Here is a 19,480-nt window from a genome sequence, read left to right on the forward strand (position 1 = left end):
ATGCATCGCATGTAGCGTACTAAAGAGGGCGGCTACTTGGTACATTATCAGACACTTTGCGGGGCCGTTACCTACGATTCACTAATTCCACCATTCTTATCGAGTTGAAAGGTTCATCGATCTAGGATCAACGCCAGCCAGTCTCAACTAGCAGAGGTTGCATTCAGTTTGTTTCAGGACTTGAGCGTGCAGGTCCTTCGACAAGAAGGTATACGGGATATTCAGGAGGTTTTACTTTCGGGGTCTGAATCGCAAAGGGACCTCTGATTGATATTGGTCAGGGTGGTAATGTATTGCTTTATCCAACACTTTTGAGCTTGGCCCTAGAACGTTTCTGCTCTAAGTATCCATTCAGGCGTAAATATAGATTGATCTGATGAGGGGGGTTTAGGTGGAGTCTCGCACTGAGATATCGCCCTAACTGTATATTCCTATAAGGACCATTGATGGCTACAAGTTGGGCAGTGTCTACGGGCACTCAGTTCGATTTTGGTCTACCCTTGCCCACGCAGAGTCGATGTGGGGAGGACACAGTATAACAGAAGATCTTATCTTGACTGAGGGTAATAAAGGATCGAGAGTTCTTCCTCTAGCGGAGGTATAGATCCATCAGCCGACCAGGTTACAGCTGAGCGGTACTACAACACTAAACCTAGACAAAATTAAAACATCAGTCATTGCTTTCAGCTTTTTCTTATTTATCAGTATTCGCCGCATCTTTGTAAGTCGTCATACAAAAGGTGTTCGAACAGGTCTGTCTTCGTGGTTAGAAGAAGTGCCCAGTTGCGTCGTCGATATATCGATAGACCCTTGCAGAAGATAGATCTACATTAGGAAAAGGTTGACTAACGGATGTTGGACACTTCGATCTCTTTGCTTTCAGTTTCCTTTGGAGAGAGGATATCCTCAACTCTGACATGAGTGATTGAGTCCCCAATCAAGTCCTGTTCTTTTAGTGTTCGAAGAAACCCCTCTAAATAGCACGTCTCTCATTGGTCCGTTAGTATAGTTACGACCCTCGCGTTCAAGCATTGAAGAACCAGGTCTGTGGTCCCTTGAGGATTGCATCAAATAATTAGGATCCACATAAGAAACAAATAATCAGTCCGTCTAAATGGTTTCCATTGATCATAAGGCAGGGATCAAGCAGGATCGCAAAATGCTCGTCTTTGTCGAGGCGACGGGGAATGGAATCTCGGGCACGTGCCTCGGACGCGTCGCGCCTGGCCGCTTTCCTCCAAACCGGACTCTCGACTCGACCAGACGAAGCCCTGCAGACCACAACAGCCTCCAATTGCCTCCCTTCACTATTTACCTGGCTGGTTGTTGCTATTCTTATTCATATTCATGCTCGAATGCATTTCTAGCCTTCCTCCTTAGCTGGCCATGTATCTACCACGGCAGCTCATTTCGCACCTATACCTACAACTCCTCCGATCTCACCATCCACTCTCCCCGCCGGTCCTAATTCTTGTGGCACTCGAACCCGACGCGCTATGTGCCTGTCGAATCCTTACGGCCTTGTTAAAACGCGACTATATCCCCCATAAGATCCAACCCGTTGCCGGATATGGCGACCTAACTCGCGCCGGAGAGGAACTGGTCCGGCCGATGCAGACCACCAATGGCGGCAGCGGAGGTGTCGTGGTATGCCTCGGGGTAGGCGGCTTGGTCGACCTTGGCGAGATCTTAAATCTGAGCAACCCAGAAGACGAGGTCGAGGACATGGGCGGAATCGAGATCTGGGTCTTTGACGCGCGCCGGCCGTGGAATCTCGCCAATGTCTTCGGTGGGCTGGTTGGAATAGGTCAGGCGATGGCGGAAATTGACGTTAACGCGCGCCGACGCGCGCGCGGGGTGGAGAAAGGTTGTATCACACCCGCCTACACGTCGAAGAACGGTGGCATTGTTGTGTTTGACGACGGTGACATTGAGGAAGAACTCCGCGACGAGCGAGAAGCATATTATGCGCTCCTGGAAATGCCCGAGGTCGATGACGATGATGCCAGTGACGACGGCGCTACTGATGATGATGATGACGACATGACCTCTGGCTCGAAGAAGCGCAAGTCCTGGTCAGGACGCGAGGATGAAGACGAGTCAGACGATGAAGATGGGCCTCCCCGCCAACGGAAGCGAAGTAATTCGGTGCGCAATTGATTCTTTCTCATGCCATATCAACCACTGACACGCGTTATATAGGGCTCGTCGTTCGTCTCTTCTCCGAGTCACCGAAGGAGAACTGCCATCAACTCATCCAACTCATCCCGTTCTCCGACACCTGCTTCAGATTCACCCTCACCAGAGGAGACGAGACAGCCATCGGCACGGTCCTTAAAGCGCCGCCTAATTCGACTAAAGCGCAAACACGAGATGGTTCTACAAAAATACTACTCCGCAGGAACGTCATACTCGGAGCCGATTTCGTCGTTGGTCTATTCCCTTGCATCGGAACTGGGTCGTGAGGACAATGATCTTCTCTGGCTTGCAATCATTGGTGCCTCAAGCTTGGAACTCAGCGGTCGAACGATGACTGGTGTCGGCATTTCGAATACATCCGAATCGGGCGGGTCTGCAGGCTGGGGTGGGCAGCGTGGAGAGCACATCCGTCAGATCCTCCGAGATGAAGTCCACCGATTGAACCCACCAGATCCCTTGGAACGGGACCGCGATATAAGAGGGGAGATCAATGGCGTCATTCCAACCACTGCCAGGTCTCCTACGGATACATCGATTCGTCTCTCGCCCGAACCTCGCTTCCTTCTGGTTCGACACTGGTCACTCTACGATAGTATGCTGCATAGTCCCTACCTGGCAACACGGCTTCATGTCTGGACGGAAAACGGTCGCAAACGCCTTCACAAGCTTTTAGCGAAAATGGGTGTCAGCCTCACTCAGTGCCACCAAAATTATACGCATATGGATATGGAGCTGAAGCGGGTATTGCGTGGGCGGCTTCTCAAGTACGCGCCAATGTACGGCCTGGATGGTTTGGTGCCTCCGGAGCCATCTGGTGGGCACGCCAGCTCCCGTGAGGGATGGGGTTTTGTGCGTTGCTGGGGCTGGAAGGCTTGTCTATCTGCTACAGATGTGGGCGTCATTGTCGGCGCTATGCTGGAAGTTGGGCCACATGAAGCTTCTGGGGCGTGGGATGCCAAACGTCTTCCACGACCACGAAGCTCCAACGATGAAACTGAAACCAGCAGTGGTCCAGGCGAGTCTGACTTGGCCAGCCTCCTTCCTCGGTTCTGGAGTGCCTACGATGCCCTATCGCTGACATCCGATTCACCTACCCTTCTCATGGAGGCTCTCCCTTTGGCTCAACATCTTCACCGTGCCATTCTACGCACTGGTACATCACTACTATCAAAGCACCAAATTCGTCATCTTCGGGCTTTCCGAATTGCTGTCGTCAAAGATGGACCTGATGTGAAGCTTTTCACTAATCCCGGGGCGCTAACCAAGTTGGCCCTCTGGATTGCCGAGGCAATCAAAGTCCAAGAGCGTGAGAAAGGTGACTCTGTCAAGATCGGACGGAAGAGAGCAGCTGGTACTCCTCTCGTCCTCGCTGGGCTTGACGAAGACCGGGACCTTTACGTGGTTGTGGGCACTGGTGGAGGTGGTGGCGTGATTGACTTCGCTGCCATGTCCAAGCGCCAAGAAGAGCGTCGGCAGAAGAAAGACGCCAAGGAGAAAAAGCAAAAGGAAAAAGAAGATCGACGGGCTCGACGTGCAGCTGAGCGAGCGGAACAGGAGGAAGACGACGATGCTGAGGATGAAGAGTCAGAGGAATCCGAGTCATCCTCTGAATCGGAGTCCGAAGACGAAGATCCTCGAGGAAAGAAACATCTACTGCGCAATCGATTTGGCATCGCCTTCCAGGAAGTGGTTCAGGAGACCAACGCCCGGGTCCGCATCGACAGCTTTGATCACTGCGTCGTCGAGGTTCAAAAAGATGACTTGGGCGGCTTCCTCGAGGCCTTGAGTTTCCGCAGCGTGGTGGGCTAATTTTCGCAATCCCCTTTACCACAATCATTCACGCAGTCTACGACCCGACATTTTGCACTTGATTTTGTTTTGTTTTACGCGCTTCCGGAGACATGGAGGATGGAGCAACTTGGGTTTGGATGGCGAGGGGAACTGGACTCCAGTGAAAAGGGACCCAAATGATGATGAATGAGAGGTGCATTGCATATTTCCACTCCGTTGCAAGCATATTTATTCATGTCCATCCGTCCACGATCATCTTGCATCTTGCATCTGAGGTCTCTGCACTGGGCTATGGCGTTTTGAGGTGTTCTTCCTGTTGCTGTTGTCTTGCGCGATTCCTATGATCTAGTATAGCCAGTATTATTCGGTAGTCATCTGAATGAATTTACATTACCTTTTACATTTACGTTAACCTTTACGTTTACTTTGGCTTGGATTTTTACTTTTGTCTTATCTCGGCGTTCTCTCCGGCTTTTCATATCTCCCCGCACCCGCAATCGCATCGCAGCATCTCCGAGTTGCCGAACCTAAAGACCCCTGTAAACAACTAAAAGCAACTCCCAAGATCCGTATTCTTCTCGATTGACGTTCCTCCTTGCCCTAAAACCCCAATTAAATATCTTCAATCATGTCACAACCCCGTCAATACCCAACACTGCCCCGGGAGAACACCATCGCCAGCCTTCCCGCCGAATACCCCCGCGGACGCACAAGATCAAATCTCCCAGATCCTCGCCACGTCGTCAATCAATCGCCTCGTTGTGCTCGACGACGATCCAACCGGTACCCAAACCTGCCATGATATCTCCGTGCTCGCCGTGTGGGACATCCCCACCCTAGTCACCGAATTCCAGAGCAATTCACCCGGTTTCTTCATTCTAACCAATTCGCGCGCCCTTCCTCCCCCAGAGGCAGAAATCTTGATCCGAACGATATGTGAGAACGTACTAGAGGCAGCAAAGACGACCGGTAACAAGGTGGACATCGTCCTCCGAGGCGATAGCACACTACGAGGCCATTTCCCACTAGAGCCTGACGTCGCACAGTCCGTCTTTGGACAGGCTGATGGTCTGGTTCTGGCACCGTTCTTTTTCCAGGGTGGACGCTTTACAATCGATGATGTTCATTATGTTGCGGAAGGGGATAGCCTCGTTCCAGCGGGAGCGACGCCGTTTGCGCAGGATGCGACGTTCGGATATAAGAGTTCGAATTTGCGGGATTATGTACATGAGAAAGCACCGGGCCACTTCTCGCCAGATCAATTACATTCGGTTACAATTAACGATATTCGGCGGGGAGGGCCACAGGTTGTCTGTGAGAAATTACTTGCTACGCCTGCTGGGAGTGTGGTTATTGTAAATGCTGCCGCTGAATCTGATATGCAAGTCTTTGTAGCAGGACTGTTACTTGGTATGTCAGACAAGTTTTCCCACATCGATTGCTTTGCTTCGCCGAACTAATGCATCTATTCTCTCTTCTCAGCCGAATCAAAAGGGAAACATTTCCTCTACCGCACAGGTGCAGCCTTTGTCTCTACCAGACTCGGCATCCGCTCCAAGGCTCCCATTTCTGCCGCAGAACTACACCTCCCATCTCCCCGCCACACTGGTGGCCTCATCGTCGCGGGCTCATATGTGCCAAAGACCACGGCGCAATTGAAGGTTCTCACGGACCGCTTAGGCACTGTGGGAAAGTTGGCCATCATCGAGATAAAAGTCGAAGACCTGATCGCGTCACCCGAGACAGCATCGGAAACAGTGAAACAGGTAGTTAGGGAGACGGAATCTCATCTTCAGGCTGGACAGGATACATTGGTTATGACCAGTCGGAAACTTATCACTGGTTCGGATGAGCTGTCGTCTTTGAAGATTGGTTCTGTTATTGCGGAGGCGCTTGTGAGTGTTTTGCAGCAGATTGAGGTGCGGCCGAGATATATCATTGCGAAGGTACGTATTTGGGGTTTGGTTCCCAGCGAGTTATGATATAGACATGATGGCTGATATTCTGTATAGGGCGGAATTACTTCCTCCGATGCTGCTACCAAAGGGTTAAATGTTAAGCGCGCTACTATTGTCGGTCAGGCTGCACCTGGCGTGCCGCTTTGGCGGTGCGATGAGCCGACGTCTCGTCATCGCGGAGTGCCATTTGTGGTCTTTCCTGGTAATGTGGGTGGAGAGAGTACTCTTTGTGAACTAGTGGAGGGATGGTACTAGAGCCAGGTACATGTCGATGTCCTTAGCATCCATGTAGGTGACTTACAGATACAGCGAAGATACACCCAGGTAAAGTCTAGAGATGAAAAAAAGATTATACTTCAAGAAAGATATTTGTATGTCTCAATCATTAAATTTGATATCCATTTAGCCCATACATTTGTAGTAAGAGATCATAATCCATGAAGTCGTATCTCATAGCTGATCAATCCGATCAACCCCACCAGAAACTAACGCTAATACCAGCTTGCAATCCCCGGACATAGTGCCACCATCCCACGGGAATGTACAAGCACTCGCCCTCATGCAGCACAGTCTCGACGTACTCAGCCTGCAGAAACCCAGGCCACATCTCCTCCCACTGTTCCTCCTCCGCGGGGGAAAGTTCAATGGCAGCAAGATCGACCTTGGACGTGTTGGACATGTCGATGAGTCTCTTAGCAGGTTCACCATCGGACGAAGTTCCGGATTCGGTCTCGTCCTTGGACGCCACCCATTCCTGACCGCGAGGGTGGATTTGGGAAGCCGGGGTGTGAGGCGAGTAGAGACGGATGTATTTGGTACCGACCACCTGGACGAGGATGTTGTGATACTGATCGTGGTGGAGAGGCGAGATGGTCCAGGAAGGTCCGATCCAAGTGTTAATGATCGGGTCTGTCGGAAATACCATGAGAGAGCCTGCATCTGACTCATTGTCGTCCTTTTCAGCCGGTGTAGGCAATTGATCTGATGCCAGGTGCTTCGATTTCTCCTCCATTTGTGTCTTAGCTGCCTCGCGCTTCCGTTGTTTCGCCTGATACACAGGTGTCCCCGGCTCTGCGCCTGGGGGGTCGATGTAGCAGCAGTCAGGGATGCTGATATCGTTGCGCAGAGCAGGGATTTGGGCAAGAAGGTCGTGCTGTGCCATGTACCCGGTCTCCTCGTCGTCTCCAGAGCTATCACGCTCATATCGCTGCTGGAAACTGGGGTCCAGCTTTCCTCGCCAGATATGTCTGTCGATAAACTCCCTGAACTCCATGATCTTCTGTCCCCATCCTTCATCGGTGTATGACCTGCCCACTTCGACTGGCACGAGTCGACGGCCGTTGAACGTACGGTCAGACCAGTAGTCGCGGGAATTCCAGGGCCGAGTGGACATTGCGGGCCAATGGTCCACTGCGTCGGTTATCACCAGCGGAGCGCGAATCTCAAGGATATGATCCTGCATGGCATCGAAGGAGGGCGCTGATACGCGCTTGATGGGGTACTTCAGGCGGGGGGCGGGGACCGATTCGGGAGGGAAGAGTGATTGCGAAATCTTGCGGCGCTTGGAGGGAGGTCTAGATGTGTCGTTGCAAGAGTCCCCGGGCAAATCGGGGTCATAGGTGGCCGCCTGTAGTGTGGAAAATAAGGTCTCAATGAGCTTCTCTCTCGAAAGTCCGCCCGTCATCAGGAGTGCATTGTCCAGTGTGTGAATTACGTCGGGAAGCCATGGCGAGCTCGAGAGGATTTTCAGGTCTTTCTTCTCATTTTGTAGAGCTTGGATAAGCCTCGATGGGTCGAGTTTATGGCTTGTAGCTTGCTCGTTGGGCAGCTCGGGGAGGTCGCAGTTGCTGATGATTGTGAGACACGCTTTCACGATCGACGCGTCAGTGTACAGCCGTCGCCAGCTGGTGTGCACATCTTTGAATGGAAACACGTGTAGTTTGGCATCGGCAAGCTTGAGGGCATTCGTAGTGTCATGGAAGAGGAGATTGGGCAGGTCATCGGTGCACTGCAGGATGGGGTCATCGGAGGTTGGTGCGGCGACGGTGGACAACGCGCTACTGACAACAGAGAGGAGACTCATGACTTCGCGACTTGGCCGCTCGCGAAGAGTGAAGGAAGTTCGGAAAATAAAACTCCGGTGAGGCACCTGGCCTATTCATACCAGAGTAATGACGGAACTCTAGAGTATGATGTCCATCTTGAGCTTGATTTGGGGAAAACTCTTGTTGGGTGCAAAGGCTATGCCCGACAGGCCGAAAGTTGCGGCTCAGTTCTCTCCGCCTACGATCTTTCTGATAGACAACAGACTTTGATAATGCCTATCTTGGCGCTTTTTGTATTATACATTGAATGCTTCATGGGGATATTCCTAATATACATATTCCACTCCCGTCCTTTTCCTTTGTTCACTCCAAATATTGCATCACTAATTTGGGGATGCGAGCGACTCCTTCGCCTTTGATAGCACTGACTGGAACAGCCGTTACCTTCTCCTTCCATCCGTCTGCATGTCCAGATGGATGCTCAACAGTCCCCTTCTCCACCGCAGACAGGTACTTCTGCAAGGCATAGTACTGTTCTTGAGTATTCTCGAGGTCGGCCTTAGTGGCAACCACGAACCAAGGCTTGGTGTGAAGAGGCGGCATAGGAAGAGGAGGCAGGGAACCGGAGGATCTATAGTTGAGAGCCTGACCAGAACCCTCATCATCCGGAGATTCGATCTCAATTTCTCGGTTGCGTGGCCGATGAAGCTCTGGCAACCCGGACCCAGAGGGGTCCCAATCAATCACACCTGGCTTCTCCTTGATGGTAGGCTCAGGTTCGGCACTGCGCAATTGCTCATACTCTGCAAGCTCATGCCACAGCTTCTGTAGCTCTTGGACGGGATCTCCGTTGCTGAGATCCAGCACAAAAGCCAAGATGCCCGCCCGATCAATGTGTCGCAGGAACCCAAGCCCAAGACCACGGTCAAGATGAGCGTCTTCCACCAAACCAGGAATATCGGCAATGGTAAAATGGGCTCGGCGAGTCTTTCTCTGCGACTCGACTAGTGGTCGGCCTTTGTTATCATCGACAATCACCGTGCCAATATGCGGGGATAAGGTAGTAAACTCCCAGTTTCCAATGCGGGTGCGACTGTTGGTCAAGGAGCGCAGAAGCGTACTCTTGCCGGCATTGGGCTTGCCAACCAGTCCAACATCTGCGAGCAGCTTGAGCTCAAAGTCAAGTTCTAGTTTCATGCCCCCCTCGCCACGGGACGCAAATTTGGGTCGCCCCATGTTGCGCGTCACAAAATGCGGATTGCCAAATCCACCAGCACCGCCCGCAGCTAGAAGCATGGGTTTGTCCATGGGCTGGCTTAGATCAAGATAAATGGGTGCTTTTGGCTCCATCGCCGCGATTGCCTGCCTCCGTGGCTTGAGTCGAGGGAACTTCACGGTCAAGAAATCAGATGGGTTGGCACCGGGATGAAGCATCCAGCGGTCATGTCGAACGGGTGTGAATTCAATCTCATCCTCATCAACAGGCTCAGTCTTAGGTCTTCGCATCCGAGCAATCTCCTCTGCAACGGGGTCGTATCGCTCGACTTCGCGAACTACTGTGCCGACCGGAACTTGAAGGAGCACATCATCGCCGCGCTTTCCACCTTTGCTTTTACCCTGTCCGTTTCTCCCTCGACCGGCCTTGATGATACCCCTTCTTGCAAGTTTGTGTAGACTGGTCAAGCCCTCGACCGCTTGGATGTAGACACCGCCTCCACTGCCGCCATCACCGCCGTTTGGAGGTCCTTCTTCAATGTATTTCTCGCGTTGGTACGAAACGCATCCACTACCACCCGCACCGGCATGTACAGTGACGTGGCACTTGTCTTGGAAAATGAAGCGCGAGTAATCCTCCGGATCTGGATTCAAATGCGATAAATCGGAAGGTTTGTCGGGGAAAGAGGTGTCGTCATCGGTTCGCACGTTGCTGGGGGTCGTACTCTGCCATCTTTGGCTAAGTATAGTCGCATATATCGTAGGAGGCGTTCTTTTCAAGCAAATCCTGGCGCGGCTGGCGGGGAAAGACCTTATAGGTAGCTTGAGACAAGCCCGAGGATGTGCCATGATGCTGTGTGGTCAAAGGCTAGTCCTGCCTCATTCTGTGCTGTAAGCACTTTCTAACCGTTCAATCAGCGCAAGATTATAGAGCCCCAAGAAAAGAGAGCAAAAGGGCAAATTCAAAGATCAACAAGACGATTTGATGGAAAATCACGAGTGAGGCATGGTCAGAGACGAATTCAGCTGTCGTGGATTTCTCGAGCTCTCGATAAGCGATAAGCCTATCCTCACGTGGCGATAATGTCCTATCAATCAACCGCTTTGGCCATTCGAGCTTCGGCCATTCGAGCTTCGGTATTTAGACAGAGACATGCCAACTCGGTCGAGACTAGAATTGGGCCGTGGGTATGGCATGATGCTTCAAGAATGTTGAATTGAGGAAGTTTGACAACTACAATGCACATAACTCCATCAGCACGCATGTTGGCATACTGTTCGGGTCACCGCAACACAGCGAACAGCGTCTTCCCGTGCTTCTCACGACCACTCCCGTTCCGCGCCTGCTAAAATTATCCTGAAAACCAGCTCAAGACTCATTTTTCAGCCAGTCTTACAAGAACTTTTCCTGGGGATAGCTGTATAATACCGTTGTAGCTGCCGAAACCACCTAGCGCTGTTGGAAGTCAACCAATGAGTGAACTCGATTAGTTAGATCAATTTTATGACACAATTCACAAAGCGCTCGGCAAGCTAGTGCCGGCCTTGTATTGATGTTGAAGGCGAAAAATGCTCATTGCTTTTTTAAACTGCTCTTTTTTCTTGTTTCGGCTCCACGGAACTGAATACCCAGGCACGGAGCTCTAATAAGGCTCAGACCGGACAGATGCAAATAAGATTCTACCTTGAATAGGACAGAAAGTCGAGGTCGTTCTCCGTTGATACTTAATTGGAAAGGTACTTTTGACCGGTTCTTCGGCAATAAGGCCACCATTACAGCCATCCACGAACGGCACACATTCGAACCAGTTTGATTTCAGGAAATATTGCTTCTGTATGCCCATATGATAGCCCAACACATCGTCTAATCCTTGTTCTGGTTCGGAGCCTAGCTATCTTACGCGTCCAGGAGACGCCCATTTGGCAGGGTCTGGACAGAGTGACAGGGTTGACCTTGTTTGTGCTCTGCTTCGAAGCTAATAACTTGTTGAATGACACAGTATTCAATTTAGCAACGGCATTTAATTAGTACGAGTCACAGAGGGATTGAAGACTGATCTTTCGCTGGCCAGAGTCCATTGACATGACTCGATCTATGTCAAGCCGCCAATCAGCCCATTGCTCGATGAGGAGGCGATCTGCTCTAGGTCGGAGATCTCGGCAGTCGGGGAGATTTAATTGACATGTTGCAGATGCAGCCATATACATAGTTGCAGATAATGGATAGCTGCTGTTGAGGCGTGCATAACAAGGCGCTGTCAGGATCATCGAATGTGGTGTGGTGGCCACTTGTTCTTTCTTATTGGATGGAAAATCCGATATACCACGAAGGCTATCGATGTCTGGGTTCGATTCGGAATTCATTCAGCAAGGACAAAGCCATGGTGCAACCGCCGCATGGCATGAATGTTCCTGGTCAATGGCTTGATTGGCTGAAAATCCTGGTCTGGTTGTCGGTTCATCACAGTTCAAGGGATCCGTGTTTATCTGTCACAATTATGGCACGCATGGCAGGGAGCTGATCACACCACTACCAGCCCGAAAGGGAGCTTGGTTCATGTCACATAAAGTACCAGCGAACGGAGTACTTCTGCCAGATTGGGTCCAAGCTACTGCTGCACTCCAGGCGATTGAGTTTGAGGGTGCATGATATCTGGCGTACGAAGGACTTGAATGTTGGCAGTTGTGTCACGGCATACTATTTGGCTTTGAGCTGCTACATTTCGTGTATGGATCTTAACGGGTTGTGGAACTTTGTCAAATATATATTGCGCCAACCCAGTATCTCCTACGTGATGGTTCAACCGAACCCATATCGAATCAGACAATCTAAGAATGATGATTTCGGGGAATGAAGCAATGCTGCATCCGACGCATTTGTACATATCTCAGGCGCTTTGTTCAAAAGTCCAATTCCTGTTCCAGTAGGTCGATGAATACCTTTGCCGGCAGTTCTTCGGAGCTGAGATGCCCAATTTTAAGGTATGGTCCCATCTAACTGCGCGTCAGCCCCCAAAGGGTTTAGTCTACTTTGTACAAAGTACTTCATATTCAACTCACCATTTGCTATGCTATCATCATTCGGGGCAAAGTTACAAGGTCCAGACTACAATTGACTTTCACGATGTAACGGCAAAACCCTCAGGGACGAGACAGAGCATCAGCTACCAGAGTACAGACAAAAAGTGTTAGCTGCAGGGGAAAAATGTTATCCATCACTTTTCATCAGACTGATCATCACGCCTCATTATCCACCACCGAGGGCCCAGAATCCTGGCAAATCCTGGCCTTTGCCCCCGCACTGCGGAAAGCCGGGCTGGAAAAATTGACAAAGTACAAGCGCCGTGAAAAGTACGTGTCAATTCCGGTCCAAAGTACTCCGTACTAGATCCACAAAAGCAGGTTTTTATCCCAGTCTTCTGGATAAGGACGGCAGAGAAGCAGGCACCGCTGGATCCGTGGAGCGGAGCATAAAGATACATCGCAACTTACAAAGAGCTAATTCGAAGCTAAAGATTTCCGAGCTAATGGATTCGATCCAGCGGCGATCCTCAAACAAAGGCGCACTCTGTCGGCCCAGATGGAATATACGGAGTCAGGTTACGGAATCACCGGCCTGTGGCAAACAGGGTCGGTAACGGCGCAAGCGTGGAGAAATACAAAAGAAAGTCCCTAACTACAGCAAGTCCTTGCCGTTCATTCCAGAAAATTGATCTCGTCATCATCGTACGGCGTACAGTTACTGTACATATACTGTTGAACGGTGGACGAGGATGGCCTCAAAAAAAGGAGAGATGCTCTCACATGACCGATGAAGGACTCAATAGCGTGGAATATCGTTGCAAGGGCCCGACATTTCTCAGCCAGTCATCCATCTCCAGCAGCCATTCATCGGACGCCATCGAAGAAAGACTGTGATTTCATACCCGTCACCGCGGCACCGGATCCTGCATTCCGATGGGGCTGCGTCGCCACTGGTGGGGGACGAGGGGAGGCTTCCTGTTGGTCGGGGGGAAACGTTAGGGGGAACCGCATGAAACGAGACGGGGAAGGGCGAAGTAAAATACCTGCTCGTTATTAATATTATTCGTACGGTATGAAATATTACACCGTCCTGAATCCACTAGCATTTAGTCTACGAAACCTTCGGATTTATAGTAGTACTAGCTTGGAAATTGAGTCTGCGATTGACATCTGGTGGTACCGTGGGCCTGGGGGGGGGGGGGGGGCTAAGAATGGGGAATGAGGCGGGGGGGCTTCCGAGGTTCCCCTGGCGGCTACGGAGTCCTCCAACTGGGCATGTTACCCACTTGCAATGAGAAACACCGCGATCGGCTCACACTCATTGGAGCGCGGATGTCGATGACCCTTCCGGGACCAGAAAGTGCCGTTCTGTGGTACGCGGTAGCTTATTAACAGCTATGCACCAAAACAGGCGAGAATTGGTGAAGCTAGAGAAAACTGGCAACGATAGTTCTGTAGGAACTGGAACTCGGAAAGGAGCCAACGCAATCAACCAGATTAGCTAACGAATGATGCTTGGGCTGCGGTCGAGGCAAAAAACAAGGCAATAAGAAAGAAGCAAAATGACTGGCGGGAAACCATTGAAGCAAGCCAAATGTGAAACATGGTCATATTCCCAGACCAAAATTACCCATCCGCTGGCTCCGAAAAGCCAGTCTCGTGATAGTCAAGCATTCATCGAGGAGAGGGTACATTTTTCTGTCTGTATAAAGTAGGAAGTACGGAGTACTTTTGCTGAAGTCGACTTATCCAAAGTACAGTATGTACAGAGTACTCCTGTCAGCTTATGCAGATTCACAATGTCCTGGAACCTCCCCCCCAAAAAAGCACGGATTGCTCCGAGATTTGACGAAACCCCAAAGCTCGAGGGTCTAGATCGGTGCTTCATAGCATGGCCTCTCGGTATTTCCAATAAGGAAAAAGTAAAGACCTGTCAACACTCCAGACCGTCGCCCGAAAACCATTGACGTAGACTACTAGCCGCCCCAGAGTCGGTACAGTACTGTGTAGCTATAAGCTAGCTAGCCACCACCACACTGCTACATTACTTGCTCGTCAAGGTGGCAAGCTCGAAAGGAACAAACCCACTACTTTGCTCTACTGCACTCCACCTTCAAGCTTATCCCAAAAAAGGCCTTCCAGCACCATGGAACCGCAATCGTTGGCGTCTCCTCGCATCCAACATTCCCGTATACACTCGTACTCATGTACAGTCCATTGAAGCCGACCCGCCCGCACAGTTAGGATTATACGATAAACTTTGACAGTCTCGATCGATCGGGAAGCGCGGGAAGTTACGTATATCCAGCGAAAGACATCGCATCAGGCGGCACCTGCGTCGAAAGACATTGGATCCGAGATAGAAAAAAGTAGGCTAGACCATACGATAGCTCGAGCAATATGCAGGGGCCAGATCGAGGCTGGGCCTCGCAAGTTCGCGATCGCTTGCCGGAGGACGCCAGGACTCGAGCGATCTGCGTTCTGCATGCTCCCCGTGATCCGTATTTTGCTGATTTTGTCATTTGGTCATTACATAACTCTATCTAGGGAAAGTGGTTGAAATAAGGATTCGTTCAATAGTATTGCGTGCGCGCAAACTCGGGGGCATGTAGGTATCGTGGAGAGTTACTGCTGCTTTAGTTGAGTAATTTCCCATGATTGACCCTGGTATTATCCCCTCTCTAGCAATATTATCGAGGCGCTGGAATGTGAGCAAATGTTCATTTGTCCAGGTTTCCATTGCCTTTACACCGCCGCGGAAATCGATAGATCACAAAATAATAAACTTCCCGGGGGGGGGGGGGGGGCAAAACAAGGCAAAAGTCGATGCCAAAGCACCACTCTCATTGCCTAAGCGAGTTAGCCCGTGTTCAAAAAACAATTCTTACGTCCAGGCGGTCGGAGCCCGAAGCTGGACGCCCCCAGAAGATGCCCCCCCCCAAAAAAAAGGAAACACGTCGATTATTAAGACCGGATCTCTTTTCCCCTTGATTGCTAGTTGCCGAAACTACAGTAGTCGACGGAGGGGGCTTTACGATGTCTCCAATACGAAGAACTCCATATTTCGCACGCAACTGTCAGAACCCGACACTCCGGTGCGACAGCTGCGCTGGGCGTCGATCATGAACCCGGTGTACAGGTTTAACAATAGGGTTCGAACAATACTCTGGACAAACGCCATTATCCACCTCCCCCTAGCAAGCCACTGGAGAACAGCTGAAGAGTGTTCCGCCACCATCTTGCTTGTGGCGGCAATTGTGGCGGGAATGATGAGACGATCGAGATGATATGAATATTTCGTTCACGAAAAGGGTAACCCGAGAGTGAAGAGCTGCAGGGATTATCCCTTGCACTACTTTTTGTCTTGCATTTCATTTCCTCCGAAGGGAAGGGTAAAGTTGGAAGGGGCATCCGAGGTCAGGGTCGTGCAGATAGAGCTTGGAGCGGAATGAAGGGAAATTGCGCCAGTCAAAGAATGTTAATGTGAGTGTGAGCGCGAAGACGATCGAGACGTGCAGAAAGTGAAAATCGACCGTGATGTCATGAGCACGGGCGAGGCTGGTGAATATACCCGATTCGACTGTCACAAATCGGTTGGTTGGCCCGTAAAGCGATGTGCATTTCAGACAGGCTGTTGCAGCAGCAGCAGCAGCAATAGCCAGCAGATACATACGCCGTTAGGATTCTAATGAGAGGATATTTCGTCCAACCAGGCGGGCCACGCTATCCGAATCATGGCCGAGGTCAGGCATCTGCTTAGTCAACTGTTGTATATAGTTAACTAACTGCTTGCATACTGTATTTTTTGGGGCAGGGGGAGAACGAAGGAAAGCATGGGAGAGAGATGCAGGATGAAGATCAAGAGATCAGATGATCGTATGCTTTGCGTAACCTGCCCAGCACCCGGCGCTACTACAGTGGTGGTTGACCTGGCCAAGTACTCACCGTCTTTTGCGTTGCCTCTGGACGAGAGGACGCTGAGGTCGGAATATTGATATGGGCTACATATGCAATGCCAGTTCGATTTGCAATGAGCAGGCAAGATGGGTATAGACAGACCCCCTCCCGGCTACTGGCGGTGCAGGTTGGGCGACGGCGCAATAACTTTTGATGTTTGAAGGCTTTTGTCAGGGATTTCGGGACAGATTTCGACTTGTTGATGCCCGTACTGCCAGATGGAATTCCAAACTTTAGACGATATCCGTGTATTTGGTTGGTGGTTCTATATAGTATAGTTCTTGGTAGCGTACAGTCGAGTAGAAGTAGAACTGTAGAAGTGGGGGTCAACCACAAAGGAACCGTCCAACTGCAGCCAAGCAACTCTCCGCTGTCAACCCACCTCGTTGCGGCAATCGCTTCATCTCGATTCCGGACTGGCTGGCCAGTGGCAGATGGAAGTGAGTTTAGAGACGGGCACTGGAATTGTTCCCCTACCCCAGCATGGATTACTCGCCGTGCTGCAAGACTAAGAATCAAGCTCAGCCCATTTGGATCGACCTTGAGCCCACTTGACCCTGGTCTTCCTCCTGACGGAGAGATGCGAAAGAGACCAATCTCGTGTCCGCCGAGATATTCTTTGTTGCTTCCGAAAATGAGAAATTCCATCCGCAACCGCCGTTAGGCCATCTTACTTTTTTTGCTCTCTGGAGCCCGAGCCCGAAGCCCAAGCAAGCCCTTAGCCTCAGCCTTCCGAACACTCCGAGTGGGTATACACGGTTTCCCCGAAGTCGCGTGACAGGCAGGGGCTGCTTTGTTTGGGGAATCATGAAGCATTGATTTCCTGTTGTCCCCGTTCCTTTCTACCCGTCACCGCTACATTTGCGACGTGGCCATTCCATCTCACCTCGGGTTTTCCTCTCCGAGTTATCAATGAATCCCTTCATTTCGTGCAAACCACAAGACAAGATCCCTGCTCTTGCGCTATAATGTTGTTCGCTGGCTTACAATGCATGGCGTCTTCCATGCATTGCTTGCATAGAAGGATTCATTATGAGCGTCGTCTGTACTGCTCCTCCTACCACAAGAAATGTTGATTCGTCTCTTCGGCCATGGGGCTACCATGACAGACTTTCATCGAGTCGACGTGGATACTGCCTCATTGAGCAATATGGAGTACAGTAGTATTCTGTATGTATATCTGTCGGTTGCTAGGTGACTCATGGCGATTACTGGTGATAAGTTATTCGCCCGTGTGGACAAGGACTCGTGGCCGATCGTTTAGAACTTGCAGACTGAATTCTTCACTACTAGTCAATTGCACACGGTCAGTAGTGTATCCCCTCTCTCAGGTTGTCAACTCCGTCGGCTCCCTATCATCAAGAATCCTCACGTCCATCGTAGCTTTCGCTTCATGCAGTAGTGGGCCCCGCTCACTTGCAGAGTATACTGTAGCCCCCTATCCCTCTTTAACCCCATTCACCTCCATTTCATTTCCCCATATAGAGTCGATCAAGCGGCTCTGGGCTATGGAGATTGTTGCCCAAGGTATAATGACGTCGACATCATCGGGGGACCCATTCATCGGAGGGTCTCACCGGCTTTTTCTGAATGCCCCGCCTTTAGGCTCGCGTGGCCGAGGAATATTCCTGATTATCCATGGTTATCGATTGTTACAAGTCGCCGTAGTCCGTAAACCGGCCGGAGACCGTGAAACTGGCAAGTCCACTTTCTGTCTCGCTGTCATACAAAATCCGGAACACCGCGTGTGTATCGAACGACGTATGTATCGTTCCTGTACGAAGTATAGGGCAGTGATACAATAATGGTCCCACTTGCAGGAAAGTTTTCCAGCCCCTTGGGTCGCCGCTGCGTTGGCCCTTTCTGCTGGGTCGGCACTTTACCGACTTTTCGATAGATTCGATGTTCGTTGTTCACTATTCCAGATTATTTTCCATATGCAAGCCCTTGCCGTGAAAGGGAATCTTCTTTCCTCTCCTAGATCGAATTATTCTCCTTGTCCAGATCGCTGCCAAATCTATCGGAGCTATCTCATTTCCTACCAGTAAAGGAATCATGATCGACCCCGTGGCGTCTCCGGACAAGAGCAATGTTGCAAAACATTTCCCGTTTTGATTGAGAAATTCATTTCTTTTGTATATTCCCCCACTTATATTTTCTTTTCCTAAGAGTCTTGTTTTCGCCGCCTCTGTCGCGGGGCACGCTGGAACAGGGGTGTCTTGAAGCGATCGCGCTGCTCAGGGCCCACCCCAGTCCCCCACCCCCTTAGTGCGGGACTCAAGGTGAGGCCCGGAGTGTCGGTGAATTTTGTGACAAGCTCAGCTGACGATGGGAGTTTTCGAGAAGGACAGCCGCGCCAAAAAAATAATATCTATGCCGTCGGAGTGGGGTACTCTACTGTAGTTGCGACAGACGGTGGCCGCCCCTATATCAATCACCCCCGTATTATTGACTTTGGTAGGGGGTACTTCGCATGTTTGTAGCCTCCAGCTATTGACAGGTTGATGATCGTCACCCTGTGATGAACTTATGACAACCCGTTGGGTCCACACTTAGGACCTGCAAAGAGTTCAAGTCCAATAGCGCGCTCTCTTCCGGTTGGCCAGTTAGGGCAGAAGAATTGAGGACCAGCCCTGGTACATAGCAACACATGAGAGGCTCGGCAAGACGAGACGAAAATTGGACTTGAGAATCTAGGGAAATTGAATCCGCATATGTGATCCGCCATGACATTGTACTATGCTACTGGTTGCACGATAATTGCCACCTCTACAATCATCCATGCTGCGAAGTTCGTACAGGAGGCTTCAAACAATAGACAAGCAACCGGCTTACATATCCACCCCCCTTTTAACTATACACTCATCCACACGTAACGATCCATTGGTATTGCCCGGAATTATTAGGCACGCTAACCGACCCAAATCCTTGGATACACAGTGTGATTCTGCGGCGTTGAACCTATGACAAAAGCCCAATGGTCCCAATCATCTGGTGATAGGCAGGGCCACAACGGTCTGAAGGGTGTGTGGCAGACCCGACAAATCCGAAGCCCCCGATAGAAGCGCATGTTAACAGCGCTTTGTAATGTTGGCGACAATCGCGATTGGGCGCATCCCTTGAATCTCTTGTCCATCGTACAGCTTTGAGGGCTTTGGGTCGTGATGCGCCGCCCATTGCTGAACTGTATCCGTACTCGGTATGTAAAGATGACGGGCAAATCCACGCCCAATGTAATCGCTATCAAATCAATGCGAAACACGCGGTTTGCTATTGCACTTATTTTGTTTA

General features: G+C 50.7%; 3 protein-coding genes across 3 annotated transcripts; 1 reads left to right on the forward strand and 2 right to left on the reverse strand.

Moving 5' to 3' along the window:
* Window positions 1-1,386: 1,386 nt before the first annotated feature.
* N7458_006775 (cell division control 45 family protein) lies at window positions 1,387-4,008 on the forward strand (the record flags this gene model as incomplete). Its single annotated transcript, XM_056910157.1, has 2 exons — window positions 1,387-2,148; window positions 2,203-4,008. 2 exons carry the CDS (start codon window positions 1,387-1,389, stop codon window positions 4,006-4,008), a joined length of 2,568 nt encoding a protein of 855 aa, XP_056765861.1.
* Window positions 4,009-6,417: 2,409 nt separating this feature from the next.
* On the reverse strand, window positions 6,418-8,031 carry N7458_006776 (putative JmjC domain protein; the record flags this gene model as incomplete). The annotated part of the gene is made up of 1 exon (XM_056910158.1): window positions 6,418-8,031. One exon carries the CDS (start codon window positions 8,029-8,031, stop codon window positions 6,418-6,420), a length of 1,614 nt encoding a protein of 537 aa, XP_056765862.1.
* Window positions 8,032-8,356: 325 nt separating this feature from the next.
* Window positions 8,357-10,057, reverse strand: N7458_006777 (GTP-binding protein Obg; the record flags this gene model as incomplete). The annotated part of the gene is made up of 1 exon (XM_056910159.1): window positions 8,357-10,057. One exon carries the CDS (start codon window positions 10,055-10,057, stop codon window positions 8,357-8,359), a length of 1,701 nt encoding a protein of 566 aa, XP_056765863.1.
* Between the last annotated feature and the right edge of the window lie 9,423 nt (window positions 10,058-19,480).

This window comes from Penicillium daleae (genome assembly GCF_028827525.1).
Source record: "Penicillium daleae strain IBT 16125 chromosome Unknown utg000006l_segment0_segment0, whole genome shotgun sequence".
In the NCBI taxonomy this organism is placed as follows: domain Eukaryota; kingdom Fungi; phylum Ascomycota; class Eurotiomycetes; order Eurotiales; family Aspergillaceae; genus Penicillium; species Penicillium daleae.